The sequence below is a fragment of the Alosa alosa genome, chromosome 3, assembly GCF_017589495.1.
Source record: "Alosa alosa isolate M-15738 ecotype Scorff River chromosome 3, AALO_Geno_1.1, whole genome shotgun sequence".
NCBI lineage: Eukaryota > Metazoa > Chordata > Actinopteri > Clupeiformes > Clupeidae > Alosa > Alosa alosa.
The window spans coordinates 15607017-15627474 of NC_063191.1; the positions used below are offsets into that span (position 1 = coordinate 15607017).

The 20458-nt window shown below is 42.9% G+C and overlaps 1 protein-coding gene across 2 annotated transcripts in view; it reads right to left on the reverse strand.

Annotated features, from left to right (window-relative positions):
- Positions 1 to 3023: 3023 nt before the first annotated feature.
- The window catches only part of igf2bp2a (insulin-like growth factor 2 mRNA binding protein 2a), a 54832-nt gene continuing 37397 nt past the window's right edge, over positions 3024 to 20458 (reverse strand). For both annotated transcript variants that reach the window (XM_048239209.1, XM_048239210.1), the window contains 10 exons: positions 18684 to 18818; positions 17899 to 18021; positions 16245 to 16380; positions 14665 to 14799; positions 14163 to 14231; positions 13363 to 13482; positions 12692 to 12766; positions 12209 to 12340; positions 11863 to 11976; positions 3024 to 5925 (listed from right to left, as the gene is read on the reverse strand). In XM_048239209.1, the coding sequence (XP_048095166.1) occupies positions 5830 to 5925; positions 11863 to 11976; positions 12209 to 12340; positions 12692 to 12766; positions 13363 to 13482; positions 14163 to 14231; positions 14665 to 14799; positions 16245 to 16380; positions 17899 to 18021; positions 18684 to 18818 (1135 nt within the window). In that variant the 3' untranslated portion in view covers positions 3024 to 5829. The remainder of the gene's footprint in view (positions 5926 to 11862; positions 11977 to 12208; positions 12341 to 12691; positions 12767 to 13362; positions 13483 to 14162; positions 14232 to 14664; positions 14800 to 16244; positions 16381 to 17898; positions 18022 to 18683; positions 18819 to 20458) is intronic.

Here is a 20458-nt window from a genome sequence, read left to right on the forward strand (position 1 = left end):
ATATTACACCACCAATGATGTTGCGCACAAAGAAGCCTATGAAAAGAATGGAGAAGTATCATAATGTGTCAGTATACTAATTACTGTTGTAATATAGTTACAAATATAATTTTAATATTTTGTAATTGAGTCTTTTCTGTTTCTTTAGATAGAAATGAGGGATAGCCACAAATAGTTTCCTGAGAATTATTCAATTCTAAATCAAAGGCACGAGGACACACTGCTCTTACATTTTTTAGAAAGACCTTTTTATTGCTCAGATCCATGTTGATCAGCAGTACAGTTCACCTACTATTCAAAACAACAGCATGGCTGTTAGCAAAAAAGAGTGATCATGAGTCAGCTCTCATCACAACACCCTAGTTACCCCCTACCAAGGTTAAAACTGGGATCATCATGCGTGCTTGTTTGCGTATGTCTGCAGGGGGGGCGTTCAGTGGCAGTGCAGTGGGCTGAGAAACCAACCCCATATCGCTTCAAAAGAACAGGGGACAACTCAAGGTATTTAAAGTCGCTGTTCAGAAATGAATCCTCCATTTAAACTAGGGTGTAGAAAAAGGTTAAAACCGGTGAAGCGTTTGAATGACTCGGATCTTTTTAAGCAGAGCCTAGTGAATGCGTAATGACTGCTCGTGCGAATGTCTCCTGTGGAATCTCGTACAAGGATGACGAAAGGACCCCAACAAAAAGAGCAGGGGAAAAATGGCCTTGCAAGTGCCGCTATAGTGACACGAGGTTGTGAATGAGTGTGAGCTATCCTATTGCTCCATGCTATATATTTAAGTGATGGTGGAATAAGCATCATGCCTGCACCCTCTCATACACTGGAGCTGGAGCACTGGAGAGGATGAAACAGCATTGTGTGTCTTTCCCATTTTCCACTTTTGCATGTAGACTACAACTATCACCCCACACTGAATACCACCTGGTAGTCTAGATTAGAACAAACATTTTGAGCAAAGAAAACCCAGCTACATTTCAGAGCTACATTACACTGATTGACAAGACAGCTGGTTCACCACAATAGAAGACACACTGTTATGAAGACATCAATGGATGTGGCGGCTGATACAACTCTTGTATAATGCCTTGCTCTGGCTTAGATGGGCGATCTGTTCATATCTAACATACATTACAAAAAATAAAAAATCATCCATTTCTGAGAAAAAGGTTAAGAATCACTGTAGAAAGATTTGATTAAAATGCTTTGTTGTTGACTACATGTTGTGTCTGTGTCTACCACATTACTCCTGAAGCAATACTGTTAACAGCTTTCAAACACCTGAACGATTCAGCTCTACCACCATCACTGTAATGCAACCTGGCCTCAGTCTCTATAAGAAAAAGCCCCGAGACGCAAGGGAGATCTGTCAGTATAGAAGAAAGAGCCATGAAAATCAGACCTAGGAATAGACTTACAAATGGCGGGAAATGCTGTTACGTAGAAATAATCTAGATGGTGTTGGGTGTCTACATCAGTCGGTGTATACAAAGGAGATTTAGGGGTTGGAACTTCCCAGAAATACACTTGGGACATACAGCAGCATTGTATATTTTTCACAGAATTCACAGATCTGACAACAGCTTGTTTTAAATCAAAATGACTCCTTTAACCTATGCAAGTGACATGCAAAAGTGAGTTCAATTAAGGTTCACCTTAATTAGTCAAAAAGAGCAATTAAGGTTCACCTTAATTAGAATTAGTCAACAAAAGCAAACTCCTGCAGCATTGACAGCTATAGAATTTGTTTGATTGTAGATACAACTTTCATTGTTTTAAAATCATATCTCAAGGGAAATGTGCATTGAGCTGCTTCTTTCACACATAATTAACACCTTACATCACAGACCAGGTGTGCTAATTGAAAAAAAGCACAGTGAAACAATATGACCCACGGGCCAAATAATGTTTTCTGTCTCGTTTTACAGTAAACGCACACAACATTGAGTTTGTCTCCTCTTGTACTCTGTCTTTTATTGACCTATCCCCTCCCTTTGAAAATGTTACCTTCATCAAGGTCTAAAATGTCAGCCGTAAGGTAGGTGAGTGAGGTCATTCACACATGCACAGCATCAAGGTGAGGAGAATGAGTCTGATAGTGAGTAGTCCAGGGAGGGAGACCTCAGAGGAGGCACTCACACACCTGGCCAAACCTCTCCTTCACAGAGCATGGATGTACAAGGGTGGTTACAGAGATAAAACACACACACAAACGAATGAACCAACCGGTACAAAACAAACAAAAGAAATTTGAAATTTTGTGAGTCTATAGTACATGTTTACAGATATACAGTTTGCTCTTTATCCAGACAAAGTGACACCCTAAAAAGACAAGCGTGGTTCATTATACATGACAACTGAGTGTTACACATTGTTCAAGATAGTATCAGTGTGTTTCTTTTTTTGGCTAATTTAGGTCCTACTTATCAAGTACACACATTCTTTTTAAAAGTTTAACTTGGTGATTAGGTCAGTATAGGAAAAACAAAATCTAAAACCGGTAGAACGTTTGTCAACTGGTCTGAAGCAATATTGACAGTTATCCGTGAGACAATTTATTATTTTAAAAAATTGCTGTTTTCTATTTGTATAATTTTTGTTTGTTTGCCTTTGATCATGACATCAGCACACAGCGCCCATATTCAGAACCACTCCGGGCTGGTAAGGACCCCTGCAATCCCATTCATCCTATGCTACAGAGGTTGATTTGAAAATAAAAAAAATAATTCTAATAACAAGATTGAAAAAAAAAAAAAAAAAAAAAAACATAACTAATCATCTTGTCTTGTTTCACCAGAGACAGAGTGAACGTCCACTAAGACAGGGGTGCACTACGTGTTCAAAAAGCTTCAAGACCCATCCTTCCATTTCCAGCCAACTGGACATAAAAGTGTCAACTCTTAACTTGCAATCTTTTTGTTTTATTTAAAAAAAAAAGAAAAAGAAATTTAAAAAACTAGTTTTAAAAGGCATACAAAATATTTTTTTGTGAGGGAGAAGGTTTGGGGGTTTAAAAGGGGGAATGAAAGATTGGACTGAGGTACCCTGAAGCCTGAGGTAGATCATAAAAACTAACATGCGCACTGTTTACATCCTGATCAAAGTAATGCGGTGATTCATGTGTTTTATTTTCTCCCCATTAGCGTTGAATTATTACAGAGCCTCTATGGGGACATAGTGGGTAATTATTTTTTAATTGGGGTGGGAATTTACTTTGTAAGCACCTATTGCTTTCTTAACAATGGTTTTGCATTCCCTTGCAACGTTTTTTGTGTTCCCTCACAATAACTTTTGCATTCCCTCTCAATAGTTTTTGGTCCCCTCACAATAGTTTTGCATTCCCTTGGAATGGTAAATGCAAAACTATTGCAAGTGAATGCGGAAAATATTATGAGGGAATGCAAACATAGAGCTAAAAAAAAAAATCCCACCTCATATAAAAATGTCCCACCATAGCCCTTTAAGGGCCCTGTAAAATATACTGTCATTATTCATAGTCATATTTTTTAAATTCTTCTTTTAGTTTCTCAAGAAAATAAAACACTTCCCTTCAAAGCAATATGGCAGTGTCCCCCCGAATCAGTAATAGTTATCGTCATAAAATAGAAAAAAAAAAAATAGATTCATAAATATCTTCTCTTTCTCTTTATATATATAATATAAACACACGCACGCATACACACCAATGGAGGAAGCTGTGCGTATTGGCATTAACCTTGCGTCTGGAAGATGCAGCTGGTAGCTCGCAGGTTGGGAAGGAGAGGGGAACTCATGGTGAGGTTACTGACTTGGTGACAATTAAGGCCACAAGCTTTCACTCGCACAAAGAATAAACAAAATGAAAATAAACAAAAGCACAAAGGGATAAATCTGTACCTGGGTGTTGAGGAAAATGTGAAAAGAGCTGAGATTTTTCGTCCTTTTTGTCTGTTTGATTGTTTTTTGAAATGATAGAAAATTTTAAAGTATCAAGATTAAAAAAAAAACAAAAACACATTCTGGCTGGCCCAACCACTGCACTAAGACACATAGTGCAGGTGGTACATATTTACATTCACATCTGTCAAGCCACTTAGAGAAGCTCCCTGACTAAGAGGTTTAAAGCCAAACGCTGTTGTGTGTGTGTGTGTGTGTGTGTGTGTGTGTGTGTATGTGTGTGGGTTGGTGTGTATGTGTACCACAGGTCATACTAATTCTCTCTCCAACAAATGTCCAAAACCCCTTTGTCACACGCATGCGCCCATCCACTCCTCACTGAACCCTACCCCCCACCTCACATCCCACCCAGCCACCCTTTCCTCTGTCACACGCTTTTGCACTGCACTGCTTCCCTCTGCTCAGGGTATGACAAAACGCACCGGGACAGACAAACTCCACGCTCGATTTGAGATTCTTCAACAGCCCCTCCTACGACAAAATATCTAATTGAGCGGTCACTCTCCTCGTATGGATGATCAATGTGTATATGTATATATGTATATATAGGCCTACAGTCTCACACTCTCTGTAATGATTTATCTCATGTCTTCTTAACCGAGAAGAGGCAGTCAAATCAGCCGTGTAAAAGTCAAAAAGTCAAAAAGGCTGCAAGGTAATATCACAGGCAATGTGGAATTTCACTGTGACGCAACAAAAGAAAGCAAAAAACAACAACAACACAGACATCAGCTGACGCTGATGACAGCACCCGAGAGTGAAAAAAGAAAGTTAAGCAAAAAGACTGAAACGTTAGTAACAACAAAATACAAGTAACCAGCGTTGGATATGTGAACTAAGAGCAGTTGGCACACACAGGCTGAATAACATGGATTCCGAATAATCCACTAAGTTGTCTTTCTCTCTTCTAAGTTTGTCAATGCTTTTGCGTATCTTTGTTTCACTTTAAATATCTCAAATGCAAACAAATAATATATATATGAATCAAACTCTTCCCCCTAAGTATGCCCCAAGATCCCCTCCCAAGTTTCTTTTTAAAAGATCTTTATCATCTATGAAAAAATATACTGTTATATACATACAACTATATATGTATACACAAATATACACATCAGTCTGTATATAAGTGCTTATATACTCCATGTATAAACAAGATTAACAGTACATCTTTTCAGTATATAACAGTATATTTGTTCTAACGTTTGTTAATACTGCTAAGGAAACCGACACTTGCAATCTTAGCATCAAAACCGTTGGTGAAATAAAAAAAAATGTTTTAAAAAAATATCTTAGTCACTATTCCACACCTGTACCTAAGTCTACACCAATCCCTCAAACACTATGCATGAATGTACATACTGTCTGTGTGAACAGAGCTTTTCTTGTGAGTGTGGTTGTTAGGCCTATATTAGTCCAACTAAATGAGATAACCTAAACACAGGAGGATGATGCTTCCTGCTTTTAAACTTGTGAACACAAAAGATACCCAATTCTTTCAAGATACCCAATTCTTTTTTTGTCATTTTTTTTCCATTTTTTTTTTGTCAATGTTTTAGCACGTGTGAACAGAGTGTGTGTGTGTGTGTGTGTGTGGGTGGTAGTTTTTGAACAGTCATGTCTCTCCGCATATATCCACAGCCCTCTTAGGCTGGCAGCCGACTTAGCCCCGTTAGCCTTTGGCTCACACCTTTTCCCCCATGTGAAGTTCTTTGGTTATTCTTTTGTTCCCGATGCCGCTGGTCTTCCTCTTGCCTGTTCCCCTCTGACTCTTCTCCGTCTCGCTCTCTTCCACTCTTTTCTCTCTCGCTCTCGTTCTCTCTCTTGCTCAATCTCTCGCTCCAGTTGGGAGGGCTACATTCATTGGCTGGTGCCCGCTGGGGCGGCCCTGCCGGTCACTTGGCGTGGCGTGGCACGGGACCCCCCTGCTGGTGCTTGTGTTCTTGCTGCTTCACCTGCTGGATGATCTCCCTGATCTTCCTCTGTGCAGTCTGCAACACACACACACACACACATATATACTTTAGTGAACTATTCCATGCACTCCATGGAACACTTCTATTCCAACACAGAGATACAGTGTTACACCTGTCTGTCAGACATCTATTCAAGTTTTTCATTTCCCAGAGCTATATCAAATGCTTTAGATTTCTCACTGCGAAAATCAAATTATCCGATTACGTTATATCATATTATGTTATACAATACAAAACACACAAAAGGTGATTGAATGTCTTGTACAGTATGTGAAATCTAGAGTTGAGTCACAAGACAAAGGTATTACTTCCTTGAATAAAATAATGAACGGGCTACAACCAGGGTAGCCTACTTGAGTGGCACTGTATTATGTGTATGTGTGTGTGTGTGTGTGTGTGTGTGTGTGAGATGGAGGCTTCTGGAGTAAAGACTATCTCTATCTTACAAATTACATAAATGCTACTCTTCACATAAAATATAATTTGGGTGTGAGCAATCTACATTAGTTTTTTTGATTTTTATTTACACATGGTTCAGGCATAAAAAAAAAAAAAAAAGACAATTTCTGAGCCTGAATTATCAGGCATTTTTGAAGATGTCATAGGCTTTATGGACATTTATTAGCATAGCCTACTACATAACTACATTAGAGAATACCCACACTCATTCCTGGAAAGATTTTACTGCAACTCTTTACTAAACGGATTGTGCTGCTTTACTCTTTAAAATATCCCAAAGATTTTCTTTTATTTCAAGTCAAGTGATGCACTTGGCCAGGGTACAGTTTTCTTTTTTTTTCTTTAGAAAAAAACTCTTGCATAATTTCGTCATTGTGCTTTGAATCCTTATCATGATGGATTACTCCTCTTCTGCCAAGCTCCTTGACACTGGGAGTTCTTTTGCCAGCCAGTAATTTGGTATAGAGTATTCACACACATTCAGAGTGCCATCTATACATTTTATAATTTTTTTCTGCAACACTTTTTTGCACTAATACAATACAGCCCCATATCACCACACTGCCTCCTCCCTGCTTCACCTTTGGGACTGTGAATTATGTGTGCTACTCCTGGCCAGGTGAACGCCAAACATGCTTGACCCAATCTGACCAAATTTATCTTGGTCTCATCTCAACAAAAAGAATGGCAAAGTTTTTGTGCAGTTGCAGTTCTAAGTGTCTAACTGCATGTTTGGTGTAAACCAGGGTGTATTATTTTTATTATATATATATATATATATATATATATAAAATCACCTTTTGTGTGTGTTCGTATAACAGTATGATGAAATAGACTAGGCAGGATTTTGGAAAATGGAAAATGTCCTAAAGGCAAATCATGTTAATTTTTGACAACATGAAAACATTTTCAGGGGTTTTGAAGGGTGCTGAATTCAAATCTTCTGTATGCCAGGCTCAAAAATGTCCCATAATGCCTCAAAATGGAGAAATCCAATATGGCCGCCACCACCATGTCAAAATCTAATTAAATCACTTATCTTTTGGACTGTACGAGGTAAAAACCTGAATGTAATGTGCTTTTATAGGTTTTCACATATAGGGTATTCAATGCCATGCTCAGATTTAAGATCAAGACTAAAGAAAATGCTTGAAATGAATGTATAACATATAACAACAATGTTTTAACATGGTTAAAATTGTTGTCTTGGATAATGAATAATTCATGAAAAAAGAGGACCATGAAACAGGTTGATGGCTTTCTGAAGAATCAACTTGAAACATGTTTAGAAGCAAGGTTGATTACCATATTTTAACTATCTATTTATATGATTTATCTGTATTTTAACTATTTATTTAATACATTCCACGATCACATGATCGCAATTGAAGTTCTCTCACAGGTCCCGCTAAGGTTCTGTTGGCGCGAAAACGGCTCGGCTATAGACCGGTTTCAGGTCCTTAACAACCATCGTTAAGGACTAACTCGGAGGACAAGCAAACCCAGAGCCGTATAGCAATACATTGAGAGAAAGACGCAAGGAGCTTGAAAATTGTTAACTTTTGGCAGGAAAAAGCAGACGGAAGTGTCTGTGTGGTACAGGAGACATTTCATTTTTTTGTGATGTGTCCGTTCAAAGCTAAAAATGTTTAAAACGCCAATAAAGTAGGCAGGCCTAGGTGCTAGACATTTGGATACGAAGCATGCATTATGAAGCTACGAAGTTATGCCACAAATGATATCTTCATGCTCAAGAGGAAAAACTCAAGTCATGTAGGCTAAATAACATAGGGTAGTGACGTTAACAAAGTGTTTTTTTTTTATCATATTTCTCAGTATATCATTTTAATGAGAGACTTATGATCCATGAGAACGGAGGCTAACGTTAGCCTACATTTCACGCAAATTACAATATGCAGGATAGCCTAAAGTTGACACTCCATTTGAGTTGTTTTAAGAAAGAAGACATGGGCTTGCAAGTAACGTTATTGCATAGGCCTACTATAAGGTAGCCTAGCTTGTAGCTAATCCGTCATAGGCTCCTGTCCTGTCAGTTTACATCCAGCACAATGCATTTTGTGCATTGTAACGTTATTTCAGTCAATCGTTCAATGTGTGGCCAGCATAGGCTACTTTATAAAGTAAGTATCCTCTGACCTTAGGGGGAAATGATTGTCCACCCCTGTCATTATGTACCCTTTGAGTAAGTAATGTTCTCACTAAATCTAAACTAATTGTTTCTGCAGTCAAAGCCCTAACGTTAACATTAGCTTAAGCCTAACCTAACTTTACAGTGACTGGCCACATGTTTAGCCTACCTTCCGTAAAATCCGTTGCTTTTTCATAGGTAAATCCGCTACACCTCTAGATGAAAACAATCCAGACTCGGCTACACCGAAATATTTCGGCAATATGTTTTTATTCTTCATCTTATATCAAGTTCAGCCAGCTTGTTTTCTATGCGCTGTCAGTGTAAACAAGTAGTGCTTGTCCTCCCGAGTTCGTTCTTGACTACGGTTGTTAGGGACCTGAAACCGGTCTAAGCCACCGCGGCCAACAACAATCACTTTTTCTTCAGAGACGTCGCTTGAAGTTTCCCACAAGAAAACAAAAAACAAAACGGTCTTGCGAGCAAGAAGAAAGGCGCAGATATCGGGAGAAATAGGCGGAACAAGGGAGACGGGTGTCATCGGCTTCAGCCTTGCCAGGGAGGAAGACGACTGCCGCCGAGTCTCTCTTTTTCTTTCAATACCTCTCGCTAATTTTTCCGCTTTTTCTGTCGTTTGTTTCTTCAATAAAGGTTCTATAAAAAAAAATATCAATCAATAATCATGATAAGGCACAGCCAAGCCCATGTGCCTACCGCGGTGCTACGGTCTGCAGTAGACACACAGCCAGCCCCAGGCTTTGTGGCTCCGGACGTGGATGCCTTGAGTGGGTCGGCCTGGGTTAAACCCACGGCCGCCCTGTCTGGCGAACCACATTGCGGTGTGGCGGAAGTGCACAAACTCCCAATGGGTTCTCCATACCCTGGAGCACGGGTATGAGCTACAGTACGCCCGTGCTCCGCCTGTCTTCGCGGGCATCAGGCAGACAAGGGTCTCGCTCATGCGCTCCGCAGGGAGATCCGGGAGCTAGCGGCCAAGCAGGCCATACGCCTGGTGCCGCGGGGCCAGTGGATGGAGGGGTGTACAGTCAGTATTTTTTAGTTCCCAAGAAGGATGGCAGCCTTCGGCCCATTCTGGACCTCCGGCCACTGAACGCATCAAAGACTCCGTTTAAGATGCTGATGTTGCAGCGTATTGTTCAGAGCGTGCAGCAGGGGCATTGGATGGTCACGATAGACTTGAAAGATGCATATTTTCATGTTCCGATTCATCCTCGGCACAGAAAATACCTGCGCTTTGCGTTCGAGGACGAGGTGTGGGAGTTTTCGGTTTTATGTTTTGGGCTGGCTCTAGAGCCCCGCACCTTCACCAAGGTCGTTCAGGAAGCGTTGGCCCCTCTCAGGAGGCGAGGTATTCGCATATTGAATTATCTGGACGATTGGGTCTTACTGGCAGACTTCAGGGCCCTTCTGGAACAGCATGTAGCCGAGACGCTTGGCCATCTCGAGTGGCAGGGTTTCCAGGTGAATTGGGGCAAGGCAATCCCCTACCTGGGACTGGAGTTCAATGCGGTGGGCATGACAGTGACATTGTCTCAGGCACGTCAGGCAGGCCTTCAGCACTGCATCAGCGTTTTTCGCCGAGACGCTATGGTCACCGTGCGCCAATGTCAGTGCCTTCTGGAGCTAATGGCGACAGCTTCGCATGCGGTTCCCCTCGGCCTTCTACACATGTGGGATCTCCAAGCATGGTTCGCAGCGCTCCGCGCTCATCCTGTCAGGGACAGACACAAGTGCATTCGGGTGGATCGGAGATGCTGGAGAGCTCTTGCCTATTGGCGTGCCCCCGAGAACCTCCCAGTCGGAGCCCCGCTGGGGAGAGTAGCTAGTAGCCCACCGGCAGGTGGTGACTACGGATGCCAGCCTCCTTGGCTGAGGAGGGGTATGCGACGGGCGAGCGATCAGGGGGACATGGAACAGGCAGCTACAGCGGCTGAACATAAATGTGCTGGAGCTCTTAACTCATTGAGTGACAGAAACGTAATATTACGTTTTTAGCTTTTTTTTTTTTAATTACGAAACTAGACACTCTAACACACCTTATATGTGATTTTGGGAACTCTGTGATGAATGGAAATGAAATATATGACGATCGAAAACTCATGAAAACGCAAGATCTGGACATTTTATCTGGAGATTTGATCTTAACTCAGCTTTTGATGGTTGCCGCTTTGTTTCGAATCTGTCACTGACTAGCCTATCAGTGACATGCACGCCAGGTCAAAATCAGGTAATTTATTTTCGTGGGTTTATCACTAGTAGTAGTAGTAGTAGTAGTAGTTTTTATTTGTCCCAGAAGGGCAATTATTTTGCAGAGGTAGCATGCAAGGTTACACACACACACACATATAAACACACATACGCTTCCACAAGATAAGTCAAAACACAGAATTAAAATAAGTCGAAGCACAGAATTAAAAATAATAAATAGGAAGAGAAGTGTATGGGGCAGAGGGTTATCTCCATGTCCTAGAGTTCAGTAACTGAACAGCAGATGGTATGAAGGAGTGTTTGTATCTGTTGGTTCGGGTTTGTGTGGTTACAGTCTTTGTGTCTAAAATCAATTAACATGTCCTTAGTCTTGGTCACCCTCTTGGTAAGGGTAGGGGTGGGATGGGCAAACATGTCATCATAGCACACTGGACATCAAAACAATAGGCTGAGGTACAATATTTCATTAGTAGGCAAATCTAGTAGTAACAGTTTTAAACATAGGCCTTTAGCTTAAGAGTTTCAAGCATTTTCTTCAAATACTAAATAAATAGTTAAAATACAGATAAATATAAATAGATAGTTAAAATATGGTTATCAACTTTGTTTCTAAACATGTTTCAAGTAAATTCTTCAGAAAGCCATCAACCTGTTTCATGGTCCTCTTTTTTCATGAATTATTCATTATCCGAGACAACAATTTTAACCATGTACATTCATTTCAAGCATTTTCTCTAGTCTTGATCTTAAATCTGAGCATGGCATTGAATTCCCTACATGTGAAACCCTATAAAATCACATTACATTCAGGTTTTTACCTTGTACAGTCCAAAAGATAAGTGATTAATTAGATTTTGACCTGGCGGCGGCCATATTGGATTTCTCCATTTTGAAGCATTATGGGAAATTTTTGAGCCTGGCATACAGAAGATGTGAATTTAGCTTCACCTTCAAAACCCCTAAAAATGTTGTATGCCAATTAACATGATTTGCCTTCAGGGTTAATTTCTTTTAAAAATTGACCTAGACTAAAATGTAATGCAAGGTAGAAGAATGAACATGTACGACATCGTACACAGACATTTTCTCTAAATAAGAGTAGCATCCACACACACCTGGCTAGCGAAGAAATGCCCACTGATTTTGACAAAGACCTCGTCATTTTCGTCAGGTGTTTGGTCCCGAGGCACAATGACCTCTGCGCTGGTGAGGTTCTGCAATTCATTCACCTGTAAAGAGCAATGCGATATACAGACTATTAGCTACTCTGAAGGAAAGTACAAACTCATCTCCACCTGTGACAGTTCCTCCTTGGACTGTGACATTTCTTTCAGTGATCCATAGAACACTACTGCCCACATCCTGTCAACGCATCCTAATGGCAATATGGTCCAACAGTCAGTGCCACTGGCCATAACCCTATCAGACAGCTGTCTGTTGAGCCTCTTTGTGAATCCTCACCGTTTTGCCACCTTTGCCAATGACCCTGCCAGCGGCAGAAGAGGGCACTTTGATATGCGTCTCAAGCTTGACCTCCTCTTTCGCCGTGAAGAAGTTCTCCTCCTTCAGCTTCCCAAATATCCTGCCCTGAGCCTGTCGTGGACAAACACATCTTAATTATACTTCACTATTGGACTCCACATTACGAGTTTCATCAGATATTAACAACATGGGTGTTACATTTCAAGGATAGAGAAAACAACATATTTTCCAGATATAACATGCCCACAATAACTGCAGACACACCCCATAGACACACCAACACACACACACACACACACACACACACACACACACATAACCCATCCTATCAGACACAGTTACCCACGCACACACCCACACACACACCTTACGGTATGGGTAACATCAATCACATGGCTGGTGCTGCTGACTGCCCTAATTATTGTGTGTGTGCAGATGGGGATGTGTTAGGAGGGCCCTCACCTTAAACTGGGCTTCTGGGGGCCCTGTGATGATCACCATCCTCTGGGTGACATCAGGGCTTTCTGCCGGCGCAATCTGGAAGAGGACAACAACAACAACAACAACAACAGAAAAACAGAGTGAGCCATAAAACGCCAGTCACATTTCGGCAAATTCCAAGGGCTTAAATGAGTTTGTCTCAAAACACCAGTGCGTTCCAGTGTTTTCATGGTGCTTGGGAACCCTGCCTAGTGGCCGTAAAAATGGTTGGGGGATGGGGTGGGGGGGTTCTTGAGGAATGCCTGGGCCGCCAGTTCAATTTGTTCGGCGGATGGCTCTCCGTGAGTCAAGACGGCAAAAACATTACAACATCCTCGTGTGACTCAGCGTCCGGCTGGCAACCGCAAAGAGGGAGGTGTTTTCGCATTAGTCAAAAGGGGCCCTCGCGTTCCCCTCCTCTGAGTGTCTGCCCACTCTGACACCGTCCAGCGCATCGTTGCATCGCATGCGAGAGCTCCGACCACTCTCTCTCTCTCTGGGCCGCACTCTAATTGGCCAGAGCAATTATCACAGTCGTCTGGCCGAGGTCAAGGCAACAGTGTGCCAAAACAGAGACACGGGGGCTGGACAGGGCCAACCGTGCGCACCGACAACTCGGAGCGCGCAGAGGTAAACAGGCGGCCGATTCTTACCTTAATAGACGCTCCGGCGAACCGTGCGAGTTGCTTAATGTGCTGGCCCTTTTTGCCGATAATTGCCCCAACAGCCTGAGTTGGAATAAAGAGGTAGACCACCTCCTGCTCCGGAGCTGACTGTGGACAACAAGGGGGAGAACAGCGAGAGAGAATAGAGAAAAAAAATCAGCGTTGGAAATGTCAACCAGACTCCACTCTAACCCTGCAGATAAGCCATCTGTCCAAAGATTAGAAAGGCTGCCTCTGCTAAGAATTAGCCATGAAAAAATAAATAAATAATAATAATTCCAGCTAATCTAGCCGTCACTTCTCATTTTGTCTAAAAATTGTATGCAAATAAGTAGCTGAATGAGCTGATGAGTGAATGAATGAATACATGTGCATAAATGTCTGACGAATCAGAGAGGGGTAAAAAAAGAGGGCTTTCTTTGAACGTAACATCAATAAACTTTATTGTACCAGATCTGGATGTTACAATCAGGGCTCACAAGGTTATTGCTTGCAGGCTCTCTTCCTACCGCCTTTAACTAGAGGGGCTCTTAAAGGTTTAATGAAGGAGTGTGGACAGCTAATTAACAAAAGAACTTGACCTTAAAAACGCAACAGAAAATACTAACACGGCAAGACAATAATGCACGGAAAGCTATTCACTGTGATCTACAAGCATTCTACATGACCAGTGTGGCCGCTTTCAAAGTGCTCCACACCACAGCATTAACAAAAACGAGCTAACTGGCTAGCGGGAGTGTCTACACGTCCCTGGTGTGTGTTAGACACAAGGGGGACAGGGGACTGACCGTGTGCTGGTGGGCAATGGCACTGGCTGGAGGAACTCCGTATAAGCCACTTAGATGTGACGAGGGACTCTGTGGACACAAACAAAGAAACAGATCCCTTGAAGGGGTCAACAACAAGTAGATCACTGAATGCAGTGATGAAGTACATAAATGAAAGACAACTGGTGTCAAGCATGCACACACCAGACACACACACCAAAGAGCTCCCCACGGGCCACACACACAGCGTGTACCAATAACAGAAAGACTCTGGGATTGTGTGTGTGGGAGAGTTTCTGGTGAGCGCTACAGAGTGTGAGTGTGTGTATGACTCATGACTCGCACTGATGGAAGGGGAATTCTGAGGATCACCGGCTCATCCACTCTCCCTCCCATATGGCTCCCCCTCCTCACACTACTGGACAGATCCACGGAGGCAACCCGCCCGCATGCCCCCACCCCACCCCGACCCCCACACACACTCCCTGGGGCCCGGGAGGCACCCCGCCCGCCCCAGACTCACCAGGAAAGGGCTGTATCCCGCAGGAGGCACAGGGGGGACCCCGCGAGGCCCGGCAGCGTGAGGCAGCATTGGAAGGCCCGTGGAAAAGATGCCCAAGGCGTTGAGGTTCAGCCCCGGGATCAAGTTGGTTTGTTGCTGACGGAGGAGGAGGAGGAGGAGGAGGAGAGGAAATGCAAAGAGTAAACAAAACACTGCAAAAGCAAAGCAAAACAAAACAAAACAAAAACCAGTCAGGCGCCGGGCGGCATGCTTGCGCGCGCGTGTGTGTGTGCGCGTGTTTGTTGTGTGTGTGTGTGTGTGTGTTTGTTATGTGTGTGTGTTGTTGTCCCTCCTCCGCCCACTCCCGCGTTCTCAGCTCATTTCTCTGACGCCATGGCCCAGCCATTGCAGTGACTCTGCAGTGGCGCTAGGTGGCCCCACACGCACACGCACGCGCCCGCACACACACACACTCACACACACACACAAACTACCCCGGCAGCGCTGCACTCTACGAATCCGGTTCGTCCCGCACGACGTCTTCCCTGCAATAGGTTTCAATCACGTTTCCCCTTACCACTCCGACCCCGGTGTCACTGTCAGTGACCTCATCAGAGAGCCGGCCAGTATCAATAGACAGGCAGCTCTCTCTCTATGAAGTGTCCCTGCAGCCCATGTGTGTGGTATAGAGATGGGGGAATTCACACCGTCCGCTGACACAATGAGAAGAGTGAGTAATGGAGGAAGAGGCTGATTAAATATCTAATCCGCACTAAACTGATCTTTGAGTAAACATTATTCCCGCATGACGGATGGGCGGACAGCTATTCCATATAAAAAACAGCAGAAAATTAATATGCTGCCTAACTGGAATCTGCTGGACTCCTCAGTTTAAATTCTCCAGGGGGCTGTATTGATGATATAGGAAATGGGGACATTGACGTCAAGAGTATTATGTAGGTATGAGTGTGCGTGTGTGTGTGTGGGTGAGAAACATGTGTGTGTGTGACAAGAAATGGTGCATGTGCTGCATTGTATAGCTGTTTTCAACACACATTCTTCCGCTTGCACAGACAACTGAACACACAACTAAGTCATGAATTATAATGAACCTGAAATATGTTTGAGTAAGCCTATGAAACAACCACAACTGCAGATTCCAGCGTTAACTGTACTCTAAAGAGGACAGCTCCGTTATAAGCCCATGGACATAGTTTATTAAGAAATTGAAAACTAGCAGATCAGCTATATGGAATTTGTGTAAATAGTTTAAAACCCATATAGATGGAGAGAGTTCAAATGCTATGGAAATGTTCCCCACAACTTATTTATCTCATAGAGCTTCACAGTGTATTCTTGCAGGTTGTGAAGCATGTGTTGTAGAGGACAGCACGACTCTGCCCAGGCGTGAGGAGGAGTTGTGAGAAGACCAGCCCCAGGAGGATCCATCCTCTCTTCTGCAGTGAGACCTGAGAACCCACCCTCCCTTTCAGAGCCCCCTACACATCTCCATCGCTCAGGGGATAGAGAGAATGAGCAAGTGGATTGAGGTGGGGGCGAAGGAGAGAATAGAGAGAGAGACAGTGTGCTTGAGGCCTCACGTTTATAGCAGCAATGTCATTCTCGTAGGCTTCCCTCAGCTTTCGCATGATCTCCACCTCCGCCTTACAGCAGGCCTCCAAGCTGCCTTTTATTGTGATGGTCCGCTCAGGGTTGTAAATGGTTAAGTCTTGTAATCTACAGACAGACAGACAAAGAGAGAAGAGAGAGAGAGAGAGAGAGAGAGAGAGAGAGAGAGAGAGAAGTTTGTGAGATTAAAAGTCTGTTCCTTGTGCTGAGAAAAGGGGAGCACTTCTACCCATCCCACGCATCTTTAAGTCTGCATAAACTCAAGGTTCTGTGTCTGTATGACACAATCAACTGTCAAAAGGAAGGAAAGAGACAATGTACAGAGACAAGGGGCCACTAGCAGAGCTGAGAGTTTAATAAAACTCTTCAAGAGAGGCTTGGCTGCAGAGGGACAACCTCGTCAAAGCCGGCAGTGGCATCCTCGTAATTGGGGGGACTTGTTCACTCAAAAGACTTTCACTGCCCACGCAGAGCCATTCATTAGGCCACATTGATGAGGACTCAGAAACATGGCCCGAATGGGCAGATCCCCCAATTTATGACAGTGCGTAGAGAGAACTGCAATGTCTGTAATCAGTGCAGGTTAAATTGGCTGACCAGCCTCAGGCCTAGCGCATGTGTAAGGGATAATGGACGACACGGTGGTCTGTCCACAGAAGTTAATGCACAGTCGATGTTGTAAAACGGCCCCACTGTGGAGTCCATTATCCCGCTTATTCCACTTGCGTTGTGTTCATTTCCTGTTGCAATTTAAATGTTTTAATCGCTAAAACTGTCTTGTTTGTAGAACTAATTTCTTCCGACACATATCAACTAATTTCTCAACTCAACAGGACAAACTGCCGTTACTAGTTCTAAATGGATGGTTGCTACCAAAGATTCTAGAGCGTAGCGCTCTAGAATCTTTGGTTGCTACGGCCAAAGGCCAGTCGTTAGTTCTATCTCTCCCGTTGTCAAGATTCTGATGAACTTTAGCTTTGAAACATCGCTATTTTACTTAGCCTGCTGTCATCCATCTAGCTAAAAGCCACCACCGTCATATGCTACAATGTTGCAATGTTCTGTTCTTTACAGCTCGGATGCAAGGTGACAGTTCATTTAAACTTCACAACGAATTCGGCGAATTAATACATGTGTGATACGGCCAAAAAAATGGATCTACTTCATAGGTGTGCAAATAACATACGGTTAATGGTCGTTCTAAATTACGTAGGGCAATGGGAAATTCAACCAAGCAGTGGAATAAGGTAGAGTTAATAAGGTTGGCCACAGTCCAGACTCCCCTGTGCTGACACTAATATTTACACGTGAATGCGCAAAACTAAGGGGAAGGGATGAGACACAGAATTGGGATTGGGCCTTACTGTGAGTGACTCTGCTACTCTGCGAATGCTGATGATAAGCTTGCACAAGCTGGTAAAGTGGGTGGCAGTTTATACTCTCCGAGAGTTTATGGCAATTACATCAAATGATTTATTGAATTAATTTGCTGCTCTGTCACATAAAGCACTCTAGTCAACGTGAGCAAGCAGCATTTTCCACAAAGGCCCACAAAACCTTAATATCAGGATAATTAGCCTCGTGCTAATGAGCACGCATAGCTAGAGGAGGAGCAGGGCTACTTACGAGGAGATGGTGATCTTGGTCCCCGTTTCCTCCTCGATCTTCTTCAGGTTCCGGCCCTCCTTCCCAATTAGCCTGCCCACCAGGCTGTTGTGAGCCAGGATCTTCAAAGGGATCTCCTCCGTTCTGTGAGTCCAGAGAAGAATCAGAGATATTTACAATTACATTTATTCGTATAGCAGATGTTTTTTATCCAAAGTGACTTACATATGTCAATTATATTACAAGGGCCATTGGCCTAAATGCCTTGTTCAAAGGGCACAACCGTGGAAGTCAGGAATTGGTTCCACAACTTACTAGGCTACTGCATGCTAGCCCAGCTCCTTAGCCACTACGCTACCACCTCCTCTAAGACGAAGCCTTTAAACTAGGCTTCTTGCAAAGCTGGGGTAAACGATTGATTGATGTGATTGTGGAATGCCATGGATAGGTTGGCAATGGGCTTAAGTGAAGACGGAGATAGTTTACCAGACGGTGCAGAACTTTTTGTATGGGTGTTGCAAAACCGGGTAGCCTTGAGTTGAAAGAATGCCCCTGATGAAGTATCAATTTAAAACGTCCAGAAAACAACCTTGCAAACCAGACCAAGTGGTAAATGTGCAAGTAAACACGTTATGTACTCCTTTAATGTGAATCTGTGCAAGTGCTCATTGTGCAAGATGAACATTACAGCTCAAACCACTGCTTAAAATCAGTGAAAAGAAATTCCCATCACGCCATGGTGGGCGATTGTGTTTCATGGACAGACACAGATTTGGTGGAGTGGACGGTCGGTGGTGGAGACTTACACCTTGGTGTCGTTGGCCTCCTTCTGCATGATGTCCAGGATCATGCGGCAGGCTGCAGAGCAGCCATCGGGGGTGGAGTGGATGGTGATGGGCTTCTCCGCCGCTCCGGCATTCTCCTTCCGGTGGATGTCTACCCTGAGAGAGAGAGAACAGCCCCACATATCACAAATTAAATGTCAGGATGCCATCAGCAACAGAGATCAGACCTTTGTTTATACACCATTTCTGTGAAAAGGGTCATGTTGTCCGAAACTTTCGTTGTCCGAAAGCATAGGCTACTCAACTCTGACGCCCCCCCCCGCCCCGCAAATTCACCCCGCGAACAAATATTGTCCGTTTTAGGTCAGTCAGCAAAACATTAGCCTACATACATAACAACATCCACATGCAATAATACAACGACAAAGTCTACAATGACCTATTCATTTGGACAACTTGATACAGCCCTATACAGACTAAAGTTACCTTTAGTTTTGTTCTAGCGTAACTTGACGTCTGACTTTAGTGCAGTCTAACGTTCTGACAAGCACACCAATTGCCTACCTTGTTCTTGTCCATCTGGAATAACTCCTAGCTTTGCTGCCTCCATCCTTTCTGTTTTCGTTGTTTAAAACTTGTGATATCCATGATGAGTATTGAGTCAGTGAATTAGCTCAACATTGTGTGCTGATAACCATATATAGATAGCCGAGCAAAAGAAAACAACAAGTATAGCCTATTCACCCCTTGCAGACTCGTGACTTAAGTCACGTGACGGCTCCATGCTGGACGGCAAAAAGATGGGAGACAGACGGCAAAATACATTATGTCATAAAGATTATGATGAACTGAACACCATTACTATAACATCTTTGTAGTTCAATGTATTGCTGTTTGGGGTCTGATAGTCAAAGAAGATGCCAGTGGTGTTGTTAGATGAAATGGGTCATGATCGCAAATGTAAAGTTATTAAAACTGGTGGTAACAGCAAGGGGAGATAACATTACCTTAGGCTACTGTAATTAACATTATGGTAAATGAACACCCATAAGTATTTCTGGACTAAAATATTGCAAAGCGATTTGGTTACTTTATTTGTCTTGCTTTTGTCAGTTGTAACATAGTCAAAACGTTAAGAATGTCATATCAGAACATGAAATAATAACTAGCTGCCACACTTAGAAGCTAGCTATTCTAGCTAACGTTTATCGTAGCTCATAGTGCTAGGGCTAATGTAACTCGTCAGTTTGTACGTTGCCCAGCGAATAAACTTACTTCTTACATCTTAAGTTAAAGAATTGAAAGAAAAAGGAAATTAAAAAAAAACTTGAACGGTATTATCTGTTTACATTCAGATCTTGTCAAAGACTTTGCCTAAGTGCTATCTGCCGTCCTGTTCAGAGTCTATGGTTGCTATAGCAACCGCTGCTGTGCTTCATACACTGAGGAGATAAGCATGCAATTGTGGTTGAAATACTCCCGAAACACAAAGAAAACAAACCAAAATATATCTTACTGGTTACGGTTAAATCTCACTATAATCTCCTAGCTGTGCGATATGTCCCATTACAACCCATTGATTTGATTCGTGTTCTTGCGTCCACTAGGCTATTTTGCTGTGGCGCGAACAAAACGTGACGTCACTTGCAAGGGGTGAATTGCGTGCCTGCGTGCGTATTCTCTCCTGCTCAAACAAAATGTGTGCACGTTAATTTTGATAACGTGTTCACTAACTTTACGTAATAGAAAATGGTAAATAGCCTGATGGCATACAGCTAATGGGATACTGTGCATAG